Raw genomic sequence first — 16,163 nt, 5'->3', positions numbered from 1 at the left:
ACTCAGACTAGAGCCTTTGGGACTTTGGGTTTTTTCACAGTCCAGCCGACTCGCTGGCATTTGTGATGCAATGAAAAAAATAAATAAAAAATTAAGGAACACATTGCTGTCTGCATGCAGCTTTATTAGCCCTGAAGTTGTAGACGTATATAGCCAGAGTTGTTTCACTGTGTTTAACACATGCACACACATACATATTATTCGATAGAGTTTGTTTATGAACACTGTAAAACATTGCTGTAAATTTACGGCCAAATTCTTACAGCAATCTACTGTGATTCTTAATTACAATAGTTTGCTGTTAAAAATGTTACATTCTGGGAGATCAAGAGCAGGCTCACGGTAAACTAACTAGTTTTATGGTCAAAAGATGTTGTATGCAAGCATTAGGGGAAAATGAACATTTAAAATCATGATATCATCTTGGCGAAAGCTATAGTGACATTTTGAAATGTGTATTTTAAAACCCCCCATGAAAATGTTAGTTTGTGGCACATGGTTAGTGTTCATGATGTTTCTGACCAACACCTCTGCTCTTTATCATCTCACATCAGCCTTCACTTATCTGTCTAATGAGAAGTCAAATAAAAAATCAACCTTTGAAGCAATGTATTTATACAAAAGTATTTATTCAGACTTAATAGAAGTCTTAGTTTAATTAGTGTTGTTGTTTTGTTATCAATAGTTGTGTTCTGTTTGAAGTCACCATTATGGTATTTTGTATCTCGGCATACAAAACGCAACAATGGTGACAATTAACAAACATACTTTTATGTAAACAAGTAAAAGCTGAACATTAAAATACAAGTAACTTAGACTTAAAAAACAACAACATCAAAATAAACCAGTAAATAGTAAAAAAGTTAAATCAAAAGTAAGTCTTCATGCTGCAGTGCATGCTGGGAACTTAGCTGTTAATTTCAACAACAGTAGATAGTATGTAATTTGAAAGCTATATACAGCTAAATTACAGTTGTATACTGTAGCTGTAAAAACAGTATCTAGCTGTTAATTTCAACAACAGCAAGACACCGTTAATATTACAGTAACATGCTGGCAACCCTGCTGCCAGTTCTTTACTGTTTTTTGGCAAGAACATTTTTAACAGTGAAGCTAGACTTCACGTTACGAGATTAATTTAGTTGGTTGTGATGCTTTTATATTAAATATTTTTTTTATTTATTTTTTTTATTGTAAACCACTGGGTAACTTATGCACATCTTTTTTGCCTATATCTCTGACAAATTTGAAGGACAATTCTGTTAAATTTATGACTCAAAATTATTATTATTCATGTTTTTGTGGTTAAAGAAGAGCTCAGGGATATTTTCTTTGGTTGGCATTTTAAGATTTCAGACTGATTGCAGACCAACACAGAAGCTTTTTTTATCTTCTGCGGTAGCTGCGAGACGCACACTGATGCATCAGGGATTTAGATACACGAGCAGCACGCAAAACTGCCCTGCATTGTGCGGTTTACGCAAATTATCTAGAAAATCATGTCCGTGACGACATGGCCCTAATATTAGTAGTGGGCTTTTCCAGTATTTTTGGATGTAACATTTTCAGTCAAATTTTCAGAGAGTGCTAATTACTACTGTGTTGACTCATTTGTATGTACTGTATTTTCCCAAATCAGTCGGCAGATAGAGAAAAAATATTTCTTAGTATAGGCTGATAATTCTTTAGATAGGGATCATTTTAAATAAAACTAAATTAAACTGAATTGACCAATTGAAATTGAAGTAGAATTCAAAACTAAGTTAAAATTTTAAACATAATAACCTTGGTTGTAATTTTCTTTTTCACTTTCTTTGGTGTATGTTTGAGCAGAGGGGAAAAAGCAACAAATAATTGAAATGTCAACAGAACACAACAATAAGTCTTTTAAAGGACAGTTTTGTCTTCATACATCTAAAGCATATGCTTTCATTCTGAAATCACTTTGAAGTTTGTTCAGCAGGAAACTAATCATAAATATTTATTTGAAATGCAACAGAGGTGTTTTTGTTACATTTATACCAACAAACTGTTTTTCTTAGTTGTGAAGTTTAAAATAATCTTAAAATATTAATGTTGAGTTTACGATTACAATTTCGATTCAGATTCATGAACAGATTCATTGGACTTGGACTCAGACTCTGCCTGTTATGGACTAGGTCTTAAGTCCAACTCAGCCCCTTTTGGAATTGAACTCAACTCGGACTCGATTGTTTAAAGACTCGGTCTTGACTCGGAATCGACTAAGGTGGACTTGAACCCAACATTAGTATAAACAATTTGGAAAGCAGTATGTTAAGATGAACAGAGAACATTGAAAAAGTTTATACCCCATCAGAAGAATGAATGGAGACAGCGTGCACACAAACAGAAACAAAGTTCAAAGTCAGTTCGAATCAAATAATAAATCATATCTTTTACATTTTCTGCACGGCATTAGCATAATCACAATAGTGAACTTATATCCATTTGGCGGAGACACATTGATGTGGCCAAGTGTAAATGGAATGTGCTTATTCAATTGGATAGCAATCCGATCAGTAAAAACGCACGAAGTGGCCAAGTGTAAATAGGCCCTTAAATGGTCGAGCACTGGACATATGTCCTCTTTAAGATGTTCCAAACCCCAGATAAAGCTCTGTTTGGCCAAGTACTGGCTCACTGGGCCTGGCCATAGCACTGATATTAAATGTGTCCTTGTGTAATAAAAGCTAGGTAACCTTCAGATAGAGGGAGAGAGAGAGCATGAGATGAGAGAGAAAAATGCCTGGAGTGGTATATTTAGCTGTCCTCGTTAGCTGGCCTTATTTTCTTGCGTCTGACACATACTGTTCTACTTGGCTTTCAATTCCCTGGACCTGTGATCAAGTCCCCTGCTTTCAAATAGTTTTCCTTGATGGACTTGTAAAGCTGGCTAAGCAACTTAATTCGTGATATGTACATTATAGTACACACTATAGTGAATGCACCATCTCCATATAATTTTCTAGCCTCCAGGTTCTGTGTCACTTATCTATGACCATTTATTGGGGGGGGGGGCAAACTGATGCAATTAGTCATGCCACATTATAGCACAAAGCACAAATCACTTTTGCAAACAATAATTTACAGTAGTTTATATGTGTATTTTACACACATAATCTGTGTATGTACATATACTGAATGCAAGTGTTGCACAAGAGTACCATACTCTTCCTAAAACATCATTTCTGTTTGTGTTTGTTTACTCATCTTCACATTCATTTGTGAATACTGACTGAGAGTGCACGGTGAGTCTAATTAAACTTGATTTGTTAGCATGATAGTTTGCGCTGTTCCTCCTGCTCTGTTGTGTTCTGCATGGCAACATATTTAGCCCTTTACATTGGTTGCCAACCCACTTTATAGAGTTTGTACTGTTAGAAAATAGCATTGTGATATCAGTTCATACGGTTGGATTAATAAGCACTAGCATTCACAGTCACTTTTCACAGTATGTTGTATGAATGTGACAGCTGAAATAGCTTTTTTGGTTATGTTAAATAGGCTCTGGCAGTTATGTTCTGGTGCTGTGTGTGTTTAAGTCTGTACGTGTCTACGTGAGTAAAAGCGAGTTTATCTGAGCAGACATAACTGAGCAGACATACTCCTGCCATTCTGTTAAGAGGAGCATTGTGGGATGGATGAGATTCTCGCAGTCTCTTCCTGCAGCTGCTCCACTGAAACACAGAGAGCCTCAGTCTCCTGCAATCTTCTTGTTTACAGAGGACCGGATAGAAACGTGCAAAAAAAGATAGGGGGACTTCAGCCAAAGGCCTGACCTATGTGGCCTAACCTAAAAACCTTGATTTTAACACATGGGTCAAAAGTTGCACAAAAAACACCACTACATTCGTAGGTTGGTTCCAGAGAAAAGTGACTGTGAGAAAACATTGCTATGTTTGTTTAAGAATCCGGACCTGCCTGACAGAGCAACAATAAAAAATGTTTGTTATATTTTAAGTTGTAAATAATGTAATATAGTTGATAGGAATGCATAGCTTATTTACCATACACCCTAAACCAAACACAAACCCCAACACAAAACCTAACTGTCAGTGTTAACCATACAGCACATTCAAGATACTGACTTCATCAGTTTGTGTGTTTTCAAGGAAACAAACCCATGGTCTTGGCATTGCTAACAACATGATTACATGGGAAATCGCCATGCTGCTTTTAAATGTTCATGTATACTGACATCTACCCCATTCTGCCAAATTAGAGACCAGAGCCATAGCCATCAGACATTTTTGCATACAATACAAGATTAATCCCCTTCGATAACGGCACTCCTGATAGCCTGTCAAACAATCTCAGAGACACAGGTTTGGGTCCTATGAAAGTCTGCTAGTAACTGCATTCACATAAACAATGTTAAGCATGATATGGAGGTTGTGTTTCACTTCTAAAAGTAACTTTTGACTCCACTGATGGTTAGGTTTAGGGTCGGGTTTGGGTTATGTGATAAGGTCAATAAAATGTGCATTCCTGTAGACCAGCTTCGCCAACTGGGGGCAGTGGTTCGATTTTTGGTAAGCACAGAACAATCTCAGAACTTTCAACGTCCTGCCACCAAATTCACATTGTGATCAGTCTGTTGATAGCACCATACCAAATGTGCTACAGGAACAATATGAAAACATGAAATCAAAATGCTTAAAATGTAGGTGTCAAGTGGTTGGTGTACTTTCAATGTGCCAACTGTCTAAATTGCAGCTGGTGTTTTTATTTCTCTGACATGAGGACACAATTGATGCACTCAGACAGAAATAAAAGCATGAATGCAGAGCATGTGTGTATGACAAAAACAGACAATGTGAAAATTTTGTAAATGGTTGGATGAAGAGAGTGCAGTCAGCGCACTAGTTTGTCACAGCATCTAATAAGGTTCTTTAAGTGGCTCGAGTCAGAGTCCAGTATAATAAACACATGAGACTTGATGTTTGCTCATTATTGACATGCTGCTGCCATAGCAACAGTCAGACCCTCAATAGTCTGAGTGGAAAGCAAAGTGTCTAAGGGATTGTGAACAATCTTGCAGAATGATTAAAGAAATAGACTTTGCATAAGAGATACACAAATATAGAAGCTGAATCAGGTGTAGTGTATCTTATAATATAAAAGTATGTCAAATTACCATGCTTTTATAAACAATTATCTGTGGAATATTTCATAATAGTGCTTCTTCAATTAAATCCTACATTTGTATAGTTGATTGTCTGTTGGATTGTTTTAATGACTTTGTATTGACATCAAGCTTAGAGACGGCTTTTAGAATTAATCTCATAGTCTGTACAGACTGATAAAGTGAAAAGCAATGTGGAGGAGGGTTATTGCAATGCAGTGTGAAAGATCACAGCAGATTTTCAAACATTTGCAGACACTGTGAATAAACTTCTGAATATTCAATTTCAAACGTGCATACTGTACAGACTAACTGATAGAAAACACTATGATTATTCATGCTTAATTTCAGTCACGACCACTTTACTGTATATGGATTTTAGCAGAGTGACTGCGATAGATGCAGTGTTCATTATGTAAATGCAACCCTTAAAAGGAAACCTGCTTCTCCATGGTAACAGTCGAATAGAGCGTGTATCTTTCCTGTGTGTGTGTGTGTGTGTGTGTGTGTGTGTGTGTGTGTGTGTGTGTGGGAGGGGGGTCAGGTTTGGGTGGTTTACGAGGACATTGGTAATTACAAGGGTATTATGCTATAAATGTGGATTATGAGGACATTTCTATTGTCTCCATTATTCAAATCACTTAAAAATCGTACTAAACAATGTTTTTTTTTTTGAAAATGTAAAAATGCAGAAAGTTTTATGTGAGGGTTTGGTTTCAGGTTAGGGGATAGAATCCATAGTTCGCACAGTATAAAATTATTATGTCTATGGAGAGTTCTCATAAGGATAGCCACACCAACATGTGTGTGTGTGTGTGTGTGTGTGTGTGTGTGTGTGTGTGTGTGTGTGTGTGTGTGTGTGTGTGTGTGTGTGTGTGTGTGTGTGTGTGTGTGTGTGTGTGTGTGTGTATGTGTGAGCATGTATTTATCACTTTGTGGGGACCAAATGTCCCCATAAGGATAGTAAAACCCGAAATGTTTGACCTTGTGGGGACATTTTGTCGGTCCCCATGAGGTAAACAGCTTATAAATCATACTAAATTATGTTTTTTGAAAATGTAAAAATGCAGAAAGTTTTCTGTGAGGGTTAGGTTTAGGGGTAGGGTTAGGTTTAGGGGATAGAATATAAAGTTTGTACAGTATAAAAACCATTATGTCTATGGAAAGTCCCCATAAAACATGGAAACACAACATGTGTGTGTGTGCGTGTGTGTGTGTGTGTGTGTGTGTGTGTGTGTGTGTGTGTGTGTGTGTGTTGAAGTTGATTTCCCACACTGGCAGGAAATACAAAAAATGTAATGTGGTCTTTAAATGGGATGGGTATATAAAAACACAACAAAAACAACATGGTCCTAGTTCAAACAGCATGGTCCCTGAGCATAGGCTAGAAAAGAGGCCATACTGAGATGTTAACAAGTGCTGACTCTGACTCAGTTGTCATGTAGCAATGATATGCTGGACTTAAGGAGAAAATGACAAAGCTGCACTGTAATATAGATTAGGAATGGTCAGCCTTAAAAGCTCTTATTAGATGGCACACAATTACTGCATCTCTCTCTAAGAGAAGGCTTGGGAAAGTGGAAATCGAACTGTCAGATAATTTATGCAGACCATTTCTGCTCAGTATCTGCAGCCAGGGAAAAGGGGCTTTTAATTGATGGGGGTCATCCCTGTGCAGGGTGGGGGATGAAAGTATATTGCCGCTGTTGAGCACTACACTTCACTGAAGACACCTTCACTAACCCAGCCAATTTCATTTGCCATAGTGAAGTTTCTTTAACTTTCTTTCTTTTCTTCAATTTTACACATTTCAAATCAATGTGAATTGATACAGTATGTGCTATGCAAGCACTTCATATTATTCTTTTACTCTCACTCCACAGTTTATATTGCTCTTTTTCTCTTCTGTGCTGTATCTCAGCAGTGTGGCACTAATGCCTTTCCCAGACTACTGTGTGACAGCCGGATCTGAGTAAGCACCCCTGAAATCCCTGCTGTGTCAGGTGGGAAAAAACAGCAAGTTGTTTTAATTGAAAAGGTATTGAATCAGCCAGTAAGCAGGTGATAGTCAAATGGCCATGTGTATGTTCTGACAAGCAACAAATGGAAGCACACACAGATATTGATCATGATCACAATCACTAATTGTCATATTGAGGGATGGCGGAGGGTTATCATCTTAGATACGATCCTCACTGCTACTGATATATTTGGGATCATCTAAACACAAGATTATTTTTTACATTATATATACAGTATATATATATTTTTAATGATAGCATTTTGTGAAGCAGCAATGTATTGAAGTGAGATCTAGCAATGGAAGCGCTAGCGAAAGCAGGGGCAAAACCTCACAATGCTCCATTCTAAATTAAGTTTTTTCAGCTTATATACAAATAAATGGTCTGAGAATTTATTCATTAAACAGAATGATTCATTACATATACAGAATTGATTTTGAAATTATTTGTCTGGTTAATATTTTGATATAAAAACTGCCCAATCTGTATCTATTATTTATTAGGATAATTGTGTGTGTGACCACTATGTAGCAAACATTTACTCATGTGTATGATAAAAAGACCCCATTTTATTTCACGATTAATCTCTATGAAATGCAAAAGAGCTGTAAAAACTCTATAAACTAATTTGTCTACCACAAAGGAGTGTTATATTTGGTGTAACACTTTACAGAAAGGTCTGCAAAAAAAAAAAAAATGTGTTCTAGATATGTATTCTAGATAGATGGAAGGTCTTAGAAAAGCTGACCAGCACATCTGTATTCTTTTTTCAAACATATGCATATACACGGATGAGCCAAAACATTATGACCAGCAGCCTAATATGCTGTTGATCCTCTGTGTGCTGTCAAAACAGACCAGCACCAACCCAAGAAGGTCTCCTGTGGTACCTGTCACCAAAACATTAGCAGCACAGATCCTTCAAGTCCTGTAAGTTGTGAGGTGGAGCCACCGTGGATCTGACTTATTGGTCCATTACATCCTACAGATGCACAATCGGATTGAGGTCTGGGGAATTTGGAGGCCAGGGCAACACCTTGAACTCTTCATCATGTTCCTTCTGCTGAAGGAATTCTGCTGAAAGAGGCCACTGCAATCAGGGAATACCATTGCCATGAAGGAATGTACCTGGTCTGCAATGATGTTTAGGTAGGTGGAACATGTCAAATTGATGTCCACATGAATGGCCGGACCCAGGGTTTCCAAGCAGAACATTGCCCAGAGCATCACACTCTCCCCACCAGCTTATCATCTTCCCACAATGCATTCTGATGCCATCACTTCCTCAGGTAAATGGTGCACAAGTACACAGTCGTCCATGTGATATAAAAGAAAAGGACACTCATCGGGCCAGGCAACCTTCTTCCACTGCTCAAAGGTCCAGTTCCAATGCTCACGTGCCCATTGCAGGCACTTTCAACAGTGGACGTCATCATAGGCACTCTGAACGGTCTGGAGCTACACAGCCCCATATGCAGCAGGGTGCGATTCCCTGTGTGTTTTGTCTCATTCCTCTCATAACCATCATTAAACTTTTCTGTGACTTTTTCTTCTGCCACAAAAGACCTTCTGTTGGTTGGGATCAAATTGGATAGCCTTCATTGTCCTTGCATTTCGATGAGTCTTGGGCACCCAACACGCTGCTTGTGGTTTGTCCCTCCTCAGAACACTGTTGGTAGGTACTTACCACTGCTGACCGGGAAAACCCCACAAGCCTTGCCGTTTGAGAGATGCTCTGACCCAGTTATCTGGCCATAACAATTTGTCCCTTGTCAAAGTCACTCAGGTCTTTACTCCTGTATCTAACATGTTGACTACAAGAACTGATTGTCTGCCTAACATAAAATCTAAACAGACCTTGACATGTATCCTTGTTTGGAGATGATCCACGTTATTCACTTCAAATCTAGTTTTTGTGTTAGGTGGCTTACAATAGATAAACTGACAAAAAATATATCGAGATTAACACTTAAATAGTATCATTAAAAAACCCATTTAACACTGAGCCCAAGTCACAATATACAGAAGTTATCATACTACAGTAACAAACAATGCAGAGCAAACGTCAGTTTAAGAGTAGATGTTTTAAAGTATAACAAGATCTCTGAAGCATTACATTTATCAGAGAGCAAAACCCTTAGTCTGATCTTTGTTGCATTGTTGAGCGTAACATCAGCTGTGCTCGTTGGATGCCTGATCTTCAAAATCCAATTGTCATATACCGTGATGGGTCCAGACGTTATATGACTGACAGACACATTCTCCCCAACTGCTTTAAAAGGACACACTAGACTGAATGTGAAAGATGAAATCGAAGATGAAGTGTAGTGCCATCTAGGGGCTTTTATGTATCAGAAATAAAAGGAACAAAGCCTGAAAGACCTATAGTAACACAAAACACTTTTCTTGAGGAATAAAATTAGATAACGGGATTTTTTTTTATTATTTTTTTTACGAAAATCTAGAATGTGGGAACAGATTGCAAATTACATAGCAAAGACTGACCTTATTATAAAACAATATTTATATCTAGATTCTGAGAGACAAACCCAATTGGACGCATTCCTCTCAAAGAGGCAACATATACGAGGGCTAATATACATGCATTGCAATTAAAATTATCCACCATAAGCACTACATTATTAAAGAAACAATCTAAAAAAAAATCTATAATTGATAAGAAACTAACAAATCTTTGATTATCATTTAGAATGCTCTTATTAGGAACAATTAGCAACAATTTAGTTTTTTATAAAAAGAATAGAAAAAAAGGACTGTACCAGGGATGAACCACATGAAGGGAGGCCACAATATTACTTAGCAACAACTCGCTGAATACTAAATGAAATCCTTGAATATAAGTGATCCACTTTATGAAGGCTTCATTTATTCATGATCATCTCATAGAGTGTGTTGATTAGATCTAATGCTGTGATGGTCAAGGCAAGTCAGAGTGTTTTTCAAGCATTTTCCCCTCACTCTTTAGATTTAGTTTCTAGATCACAGTCTAACCACAATAAAAGAAGCAAACAAGTTGTATGATATTATTTAGTGCCCCAATGCTAAAAACACTATATCAATTGTACTGTCAAAACAAATATAGTGCCATTGTTTCACATAATGGAATATTAATTGACCTCAATAAATCTTTTCTAAATGTCTTTGGAATTACATATAAAGTCTCAAAAACGTGTTAAGAGGGTCATTTTTTTAAATGAACAGATGCTCTTGTAAATCTATCCATCCTTTTCTGTAAAATTAAGCAGCTTCTGATGATGAGAGCTCTTTGTCATCTCTGTTACCGTGGAAACCAACTTTACAACCTTTTATTTAAAACAATTCCACCCAATAACCACACTTGAAAAGCTTTAGCAGTAGATCCAAATTCATTTAAATTGGCAAAAATGTTTTTCTTTTCAAAACATATTAGAAATTCAAAAAGGGGGGGGTCTTACAAAACAGTTAGAGTGAACTTACAGCAGTTAGTTACAGCGAAACTGTTCGCTACTTCCAGATTGTCGATGTGAGGCGTCAGTCTAAATTCAGCCGTTCCGAACTGAACCATCCCTATCCGAAAAGCACTGTACTCCTGATCAGCTCCCCTCGGAAACAAACCCCCTGCACGACACACACAACAAAATGTATGAATCAAATTAGTTTCGAAATACATTTCTATACTTTCTGTACACGGCTCGAAACTCGAGAATTTAATTATTCGAACACAAACGTTGTTACATACTTCGCAAATGACCTGAATCGATCAAAGCTCCGAAAATGATTCAAGTATTCACAAATGTAGTTTTCTACACAGTTAATAAACGTTAAGTAAAAATGACACCCATATTAAACATACCAATTTGAACACTCGGAGACCCTCCAATCGTCAACCCACATACTAGGGAAATTAGACAAATCGATAAATTCTTCAACTGTTGCATCTCCACGACAATGTGTCTTCATCCACTGTATAAAGGAACTATTTGTCGTTTACACAGTGTTCTCTCAAATCCGTAACATATTGAAGGCGTTCCAAGAGAATGTGTGCGGCTGCTTTCTGCAGGTGGTTCCTCTATCACGGACTCTCTGCTTCAGTCCCGGTTCTGGAGGAATGATTTCTCTCTCTCTCTCTCTCTCTCTCTCTCTCTCTCTCTCTCTCTCTCTCTCTCTCTCTCTCTCTCTCTCTCCCTCACACACAGCCCTCCTATGAGTTCATACCTTCACTATCGTACAGGAACACGTACACACTCTCGGTAGCTTGCGACGAAAGATAAGGAGACACGTAGAAACATAAATTCAGACATCGGTTTCCTTTTGACATCTCCCAGCAATCAACAATCCATGTTCATGCCAAATTTACGCCCTTGCAATCACAGATGAATAAATATTTTATAATCATACCAAAATAGTTTAATTATAACAAATTTCAAATAGCATACCTTTCTTGGCTTTTCTGCAATATGTGACAATAATGTACTTGAGGAATGTTTAGCACCCTTCTACTTGCATAGCCTTCAGCACCATGGACAGGTCCTCTTACCGCCACAAACCAAATGACAAACAAAGTGATTACTTGATTAGATTAAGCTAGAAATACTGCCATGCTCCGTATTGTTCCTTATTTTACAAATGCCATTACATTTTGCCTTTCACAGCTTTGCACCACCACATGGATATGCATAACCTCCTATGAGACCATTCATCTGTCACACTGTTTGTGCTCATATATGTGCTTATGTATGTGCATGAGTGTTAATCTGTTTGCATGCCACTTAACACATCTGTTCCAACCTTTATCCCTAGGTAGATCAGTTTATATCTATAGTATGGAGAGTGACATGCACATCACAAGGCATGTTTTTTCATCTCTGATTTCTTCAATTTTAATTTCAATGAAATTATTTTTTTATCTTTTATTTAATCAAATGCTTCACCACCCAACATTACATGTCCTATCATTCCCTTAGCACAGACCACATGTAACACCTTAATCATCATCTGTTATAGCTCTCCTATAGTTTCATTCCCCTCTGACCATTATCCATACTGCATGAGATGCATGATTGAGCTCACTGGAGTGATGAATGGAAAATTGAATATTTCATGATGAAAATATTTTTATCCATTGAAAGGTGAGGATAACCACAAACCAAGTAGTGGGAGTATTTTAATCACTTCAAATCATTCAGAGTCAAGTAACAGTAAGTTTTATTTTTCATGTAATCACCTTTTTGCCTTCACAAGTTCATTAAGTACTCCATGTATTCTTTCAACTAATATTAGCTTATAAAACCGCATGTATAACATCTATTAGATTTGAGTGAAGAAGAAAAAAATCATGTCACACCACAGGACACTGCTGAAGCTGATTCAAATTGGTCAACAGCCCATATGTGTTTTTAAAATGAAGGAGAAAATACGATGTTCAATGTTTTGCATTCTTTTATCTTTACTATCTCTATCCCTCTGTCATGTTCATGGCTGATAACTCATCTTCACATTTATGCACTGTTCCTCCATTACTTTTTCCTACTCCTGGATAAGCCTACATGAATCTGCACATATATACAGTGGATAGGTCATGAAGTGGCCTAGAATATTTTGCACAGCATGGACCTGAGTGTGACACACTGAGCAGAGTTCACATGATATAGCCTGTAGGGCTCACAGTTTAGGAGCGGGTTTGGTTATTAGCAATAATTAATATTTATCATAGATAACTATCAATTATTAAAATCAATAGAACAATGATTAGTATCAATGTTAGCTTTTTAATCCTTTAAATCAACAATCATCAAATTCAATAGAATCAAAGATAATAATTAATTATTCAAATGAATTAAACATTGATTAGTCTTAATACTAGCTTATTGATCCTTCAAATTCAACAATCATCAAAGATAATTGTCAATTATCAAAATCAATAGAATATTAATTAGGATTAATGTCGACAGGGCACAACCCTGAAATCAGGGACTAATATAGTATAACAGACAGTATAACAGTCCCAATATTAGATTGTTCTCTTAGAAAAATTGATGTCCGTAGATCATCAAGATTAAAAAGGGAACAACGAAGGGTTGAATTCGAGCACTGGCATCCCCTGCCAGCCTTTGGAAAATATAATATCAATTAATAATCAATGCAGTCAATAAACTTCCGACATACAACTACAAACTAAACTGTGACGTGATTAGATATGGTAACCAAAATAAGCCTATAACACATGAGAGGATGGTGTGTGTGTGTGTGTGTGTGTGTGTGTGTGTGTGAGCGTGTATTTATCACTTTGTGGGTACCAAATGTCCCCATAAGGATAGTAAAACCCGAAATTTTTGACCTTGTGGGGACATTTTGTCGGTCCCCATGAGGAAAACAGCTTATAAATCATACTAAACAATGTTTTTTGAAAATGTAAAAGTGCAGAAAGTTTTCTGTGAGGGTTAGGTTTAGGGGTAGGGTTAGGTTTAGGGGATAGAATATAAAGTTTGTACAGTATAAAAACCATTATGTCTATGGAAAGTCCCCATAAAACATGGAAACACAACATGTGTGTGTGTGTGTGTGTGTGTGTGTGTGTGTGTGTGTGTGTGTGTGTGTAAGGAGTGACGCACACGAAATGGCGGACATGACTCTCGTGGAGAGTAGGTCAAGTGAGATTTCCGGCCAGAGAGTATGGCCGCGAATGTGGGGGAGAGAAAACAAAGCTGAGCTTTATCTACTAGCAATTGTTTGTGAGGGGTCGCACGCACGCGTGTGTGTGGTTAGTACGACAGAGAGAGAGAGAGAGAGAGAGAGAGAGAGAGAGATAAAGTGGCGGCGCTGAAGCCGGTTTCGCTGTTAGTTTATCACTCAGAGACGCGGTGAACGGCTCGTAACCCGTCCCTCGGCCTTTGGTCCTTTAATGGATAAACACAGTGTGCCGGTCTCATCCACGATGGCGTAAATACACAACAGTCCAACGTGGTTGGATTTCAACACAGCAAACTCTCATTTGTGATAACAGTATTTTACATTAATACCTTGAGTATTATTAGCAACAATGAGTGGACTCGGCGGTCCGTAACCTGTACAAACAATAAACTTAATCCACAAGCAAAACACACCTAAATATCCTATCTCTGCCCAGACGTTAACCTCTTACTTGGATCGCGTGGGGATGCATGTAGAACGTGTGTACATCCGTCGTTTGACTCCGACTCGGTTCCTCGAGGCTCAGGTGATGGCGGGAGGCCGTTTCCTCGCTCTGTCGGTGGGCGGTACGACTGCTGATTCTCGGAGGGCTGGCAGAGAAATCAGCGATGTCAACTTGATTGAAGAGGGAAGGGGATTCTTCTTACTTCACTTCTGCAGGCAAATGGATGAAGGTTGCTCGGCGGTCTGCTTCGTATCCGTTACAGTGTTCGGTGGAACACAGAGTAATCCCAAATCATCCAGCGAGATAGAGATTGTATGGCCGCAGTTTCAAGTTGCACGATACTTCCTTGTGCAACGAGGCAACACCTGAGAGCAGCGATGTGCTACGTCTACGTACGACGTGCAAAGTCACAGGAAGCAAGGTACAGAATGATTTTCGAGGTATTTCTACTCCTGATGACATCATAGTTGAGGTGCGTTCTGTTGAGTGCCTCATCCAATAGGAGTTGAGAGTTCGATCCTTTGGAATTTCACACAGTTGTAAAGTGAGCAAGGCTTCTTGGGATTTGTAGTCGGTTTTGTACTCCCTTTGTTTGATTTTGGCGCAGTTTTTATCAGCAAGATTTATGACTTTGTTTGTGTGGGACTCAGTCAGGCTTTATGACTGTGTTAGGCCTGCCTTTGTCTTGTATCTGAATACATGAGGCCCAACAAGCCTATAGCTGCATTTATTGGACAGCATTGCACATTATATTTCATACACATTATATTGTACAATCCACCGGAAAACACTCTAGTGTGTCAAACTCAAAAACTTTATATTACTGTACATTATATTGTAGTGTATTTGTGGAGGCGAGGCGTGGTCGAACGCCCATTTGGGGAAAGAGGAAGCGATAAGGAGGTTCACCTGAGATGAATTTGCTGGTAATTACTTTTTCTGTGTTTGCTGTGAGAGACAGGGAGATAAAAATGGCCCGGTGCACAGTGAGAGCAAGAGGGGCACACGAGAGCCCTCACCAGTATCCACCAGGCCCTCATGGCTCTACGGGTGGAACAACAACAGTATTTTGAGATGCTCCTGTGAGGCCAAGAGGAGGACCAACGGGCATTGCAGAGCTTTATACCCCAGGAGGGGTGACCACCAATAATCCCGGCAGCAGCAAGCCCTCATGTAATGCTTGCTAAGATGGGGCCACAAGATGATCTGGAGGTATTTCTGGAGCTATTAGAACATACGCCAAATCTCTGAAATGTCTGCGGGCACAATGAGCAGTCCATCTCCTACCACTGCTAATAGGGGGAGGCCCAGCTCAACAACTTCTGGTTGCCAACCTTCTGGAATACCCCCTGTTGAAGAAAGCCATCCTCCTTGATGTGCTGGCTGAGGAAGAAAGTGATGTTGGTGATGTCATCAATCGCGTGGTGCTGGAGCAGTTCGTCTCCCGACTGCCAAAGGGGACAGCGGAGCGGGTCCAATGCCACCGACCGGAGTCGCTGGATGAAGCAGTGCAGCTGGTGGAAGACCATCTAGCAGATCATCGAGGGGCCGGCATGCCCCGCCTCTCTCTCTCTCTGTAGTCCCTCCCTCTCCATCTCCCTCTCCCCTCCTTCCTTCTGCCCTGTCCCATTCCCCCAGAAATGGGGGAACATTCCCCTGAAACCAGTTCCCCGGCCTCATGGGGTTCCCTAATATGCTAATAACCGCTGTATCTCTCTCTCCCGGCTCTTCCAACTGTTCTTCTCAGGTGGGGGAAGCTGCTGCCACTGGTGTGGGCATGAGGTTTGGGCTGGTCTATTGGAGTTGTGGGGAACCAGGACATGTCCGAGACCAGGGCCCGGTTATGGAAGTGGAGGTGTGG

At 39.0% G+C, this 16,163-nt stretch overlaps 1 protein-coding gene across 5 annotated transcripts in view; it reads right to left on the bottom strand.

The window, feature by feature from the left end:
• Positions 1 to 11,249, bottom strand: part of LOC127663517 (glutamate receptor 2-like) — a 44,250-nt gene extending 33,001 nt beyond the window's left edge. For all 5 annotated transcript variants that reach the window (XM_052155129.1, XM_052155124.1, XM_052155126.1 and 2 more), the window contains exons 1-2: positions 11,021 to 11,249; positions 10,645 to 10,785 (exon numbers count right to left, since the gene is read on the bottom strand). In XM_052155129.1, coding sequence (XP_052011089.1) covers positions 10,645 to 10,785; positions 11,021 to 11,105 — 226 coding nt within the window. In that variant the 5' untranslated portion in view covers positions 11,106 to 11,249. The remainder of the gene's footprint in view (positions 1 to 10,644; positions 10,786 to 11,020) is intronic.
• Positions 11,250 to 16,163: the final 4,914 nt, after the last annotated feature.

Source organism: Xyrauchen texanus, chromosome 23 (genome assembly GCF_025860055.1).
Source record: "Xyrauchen texanus isolate HMW12.3.18 chromosome 23, RBS_HiC_50CHRs, whole genome shotgun sequence".
In the NCBI taxonomy this organism is placed as follows: Eukaryota; Metazoa; Chordata; class Actinopteri; order Cypriniformes; family Catostomidae; genus Xyrauchen; species Xyrauchen texanus.
This window is presented reverse-complemented; position numbering and strand designations above follow the sequence as displayed.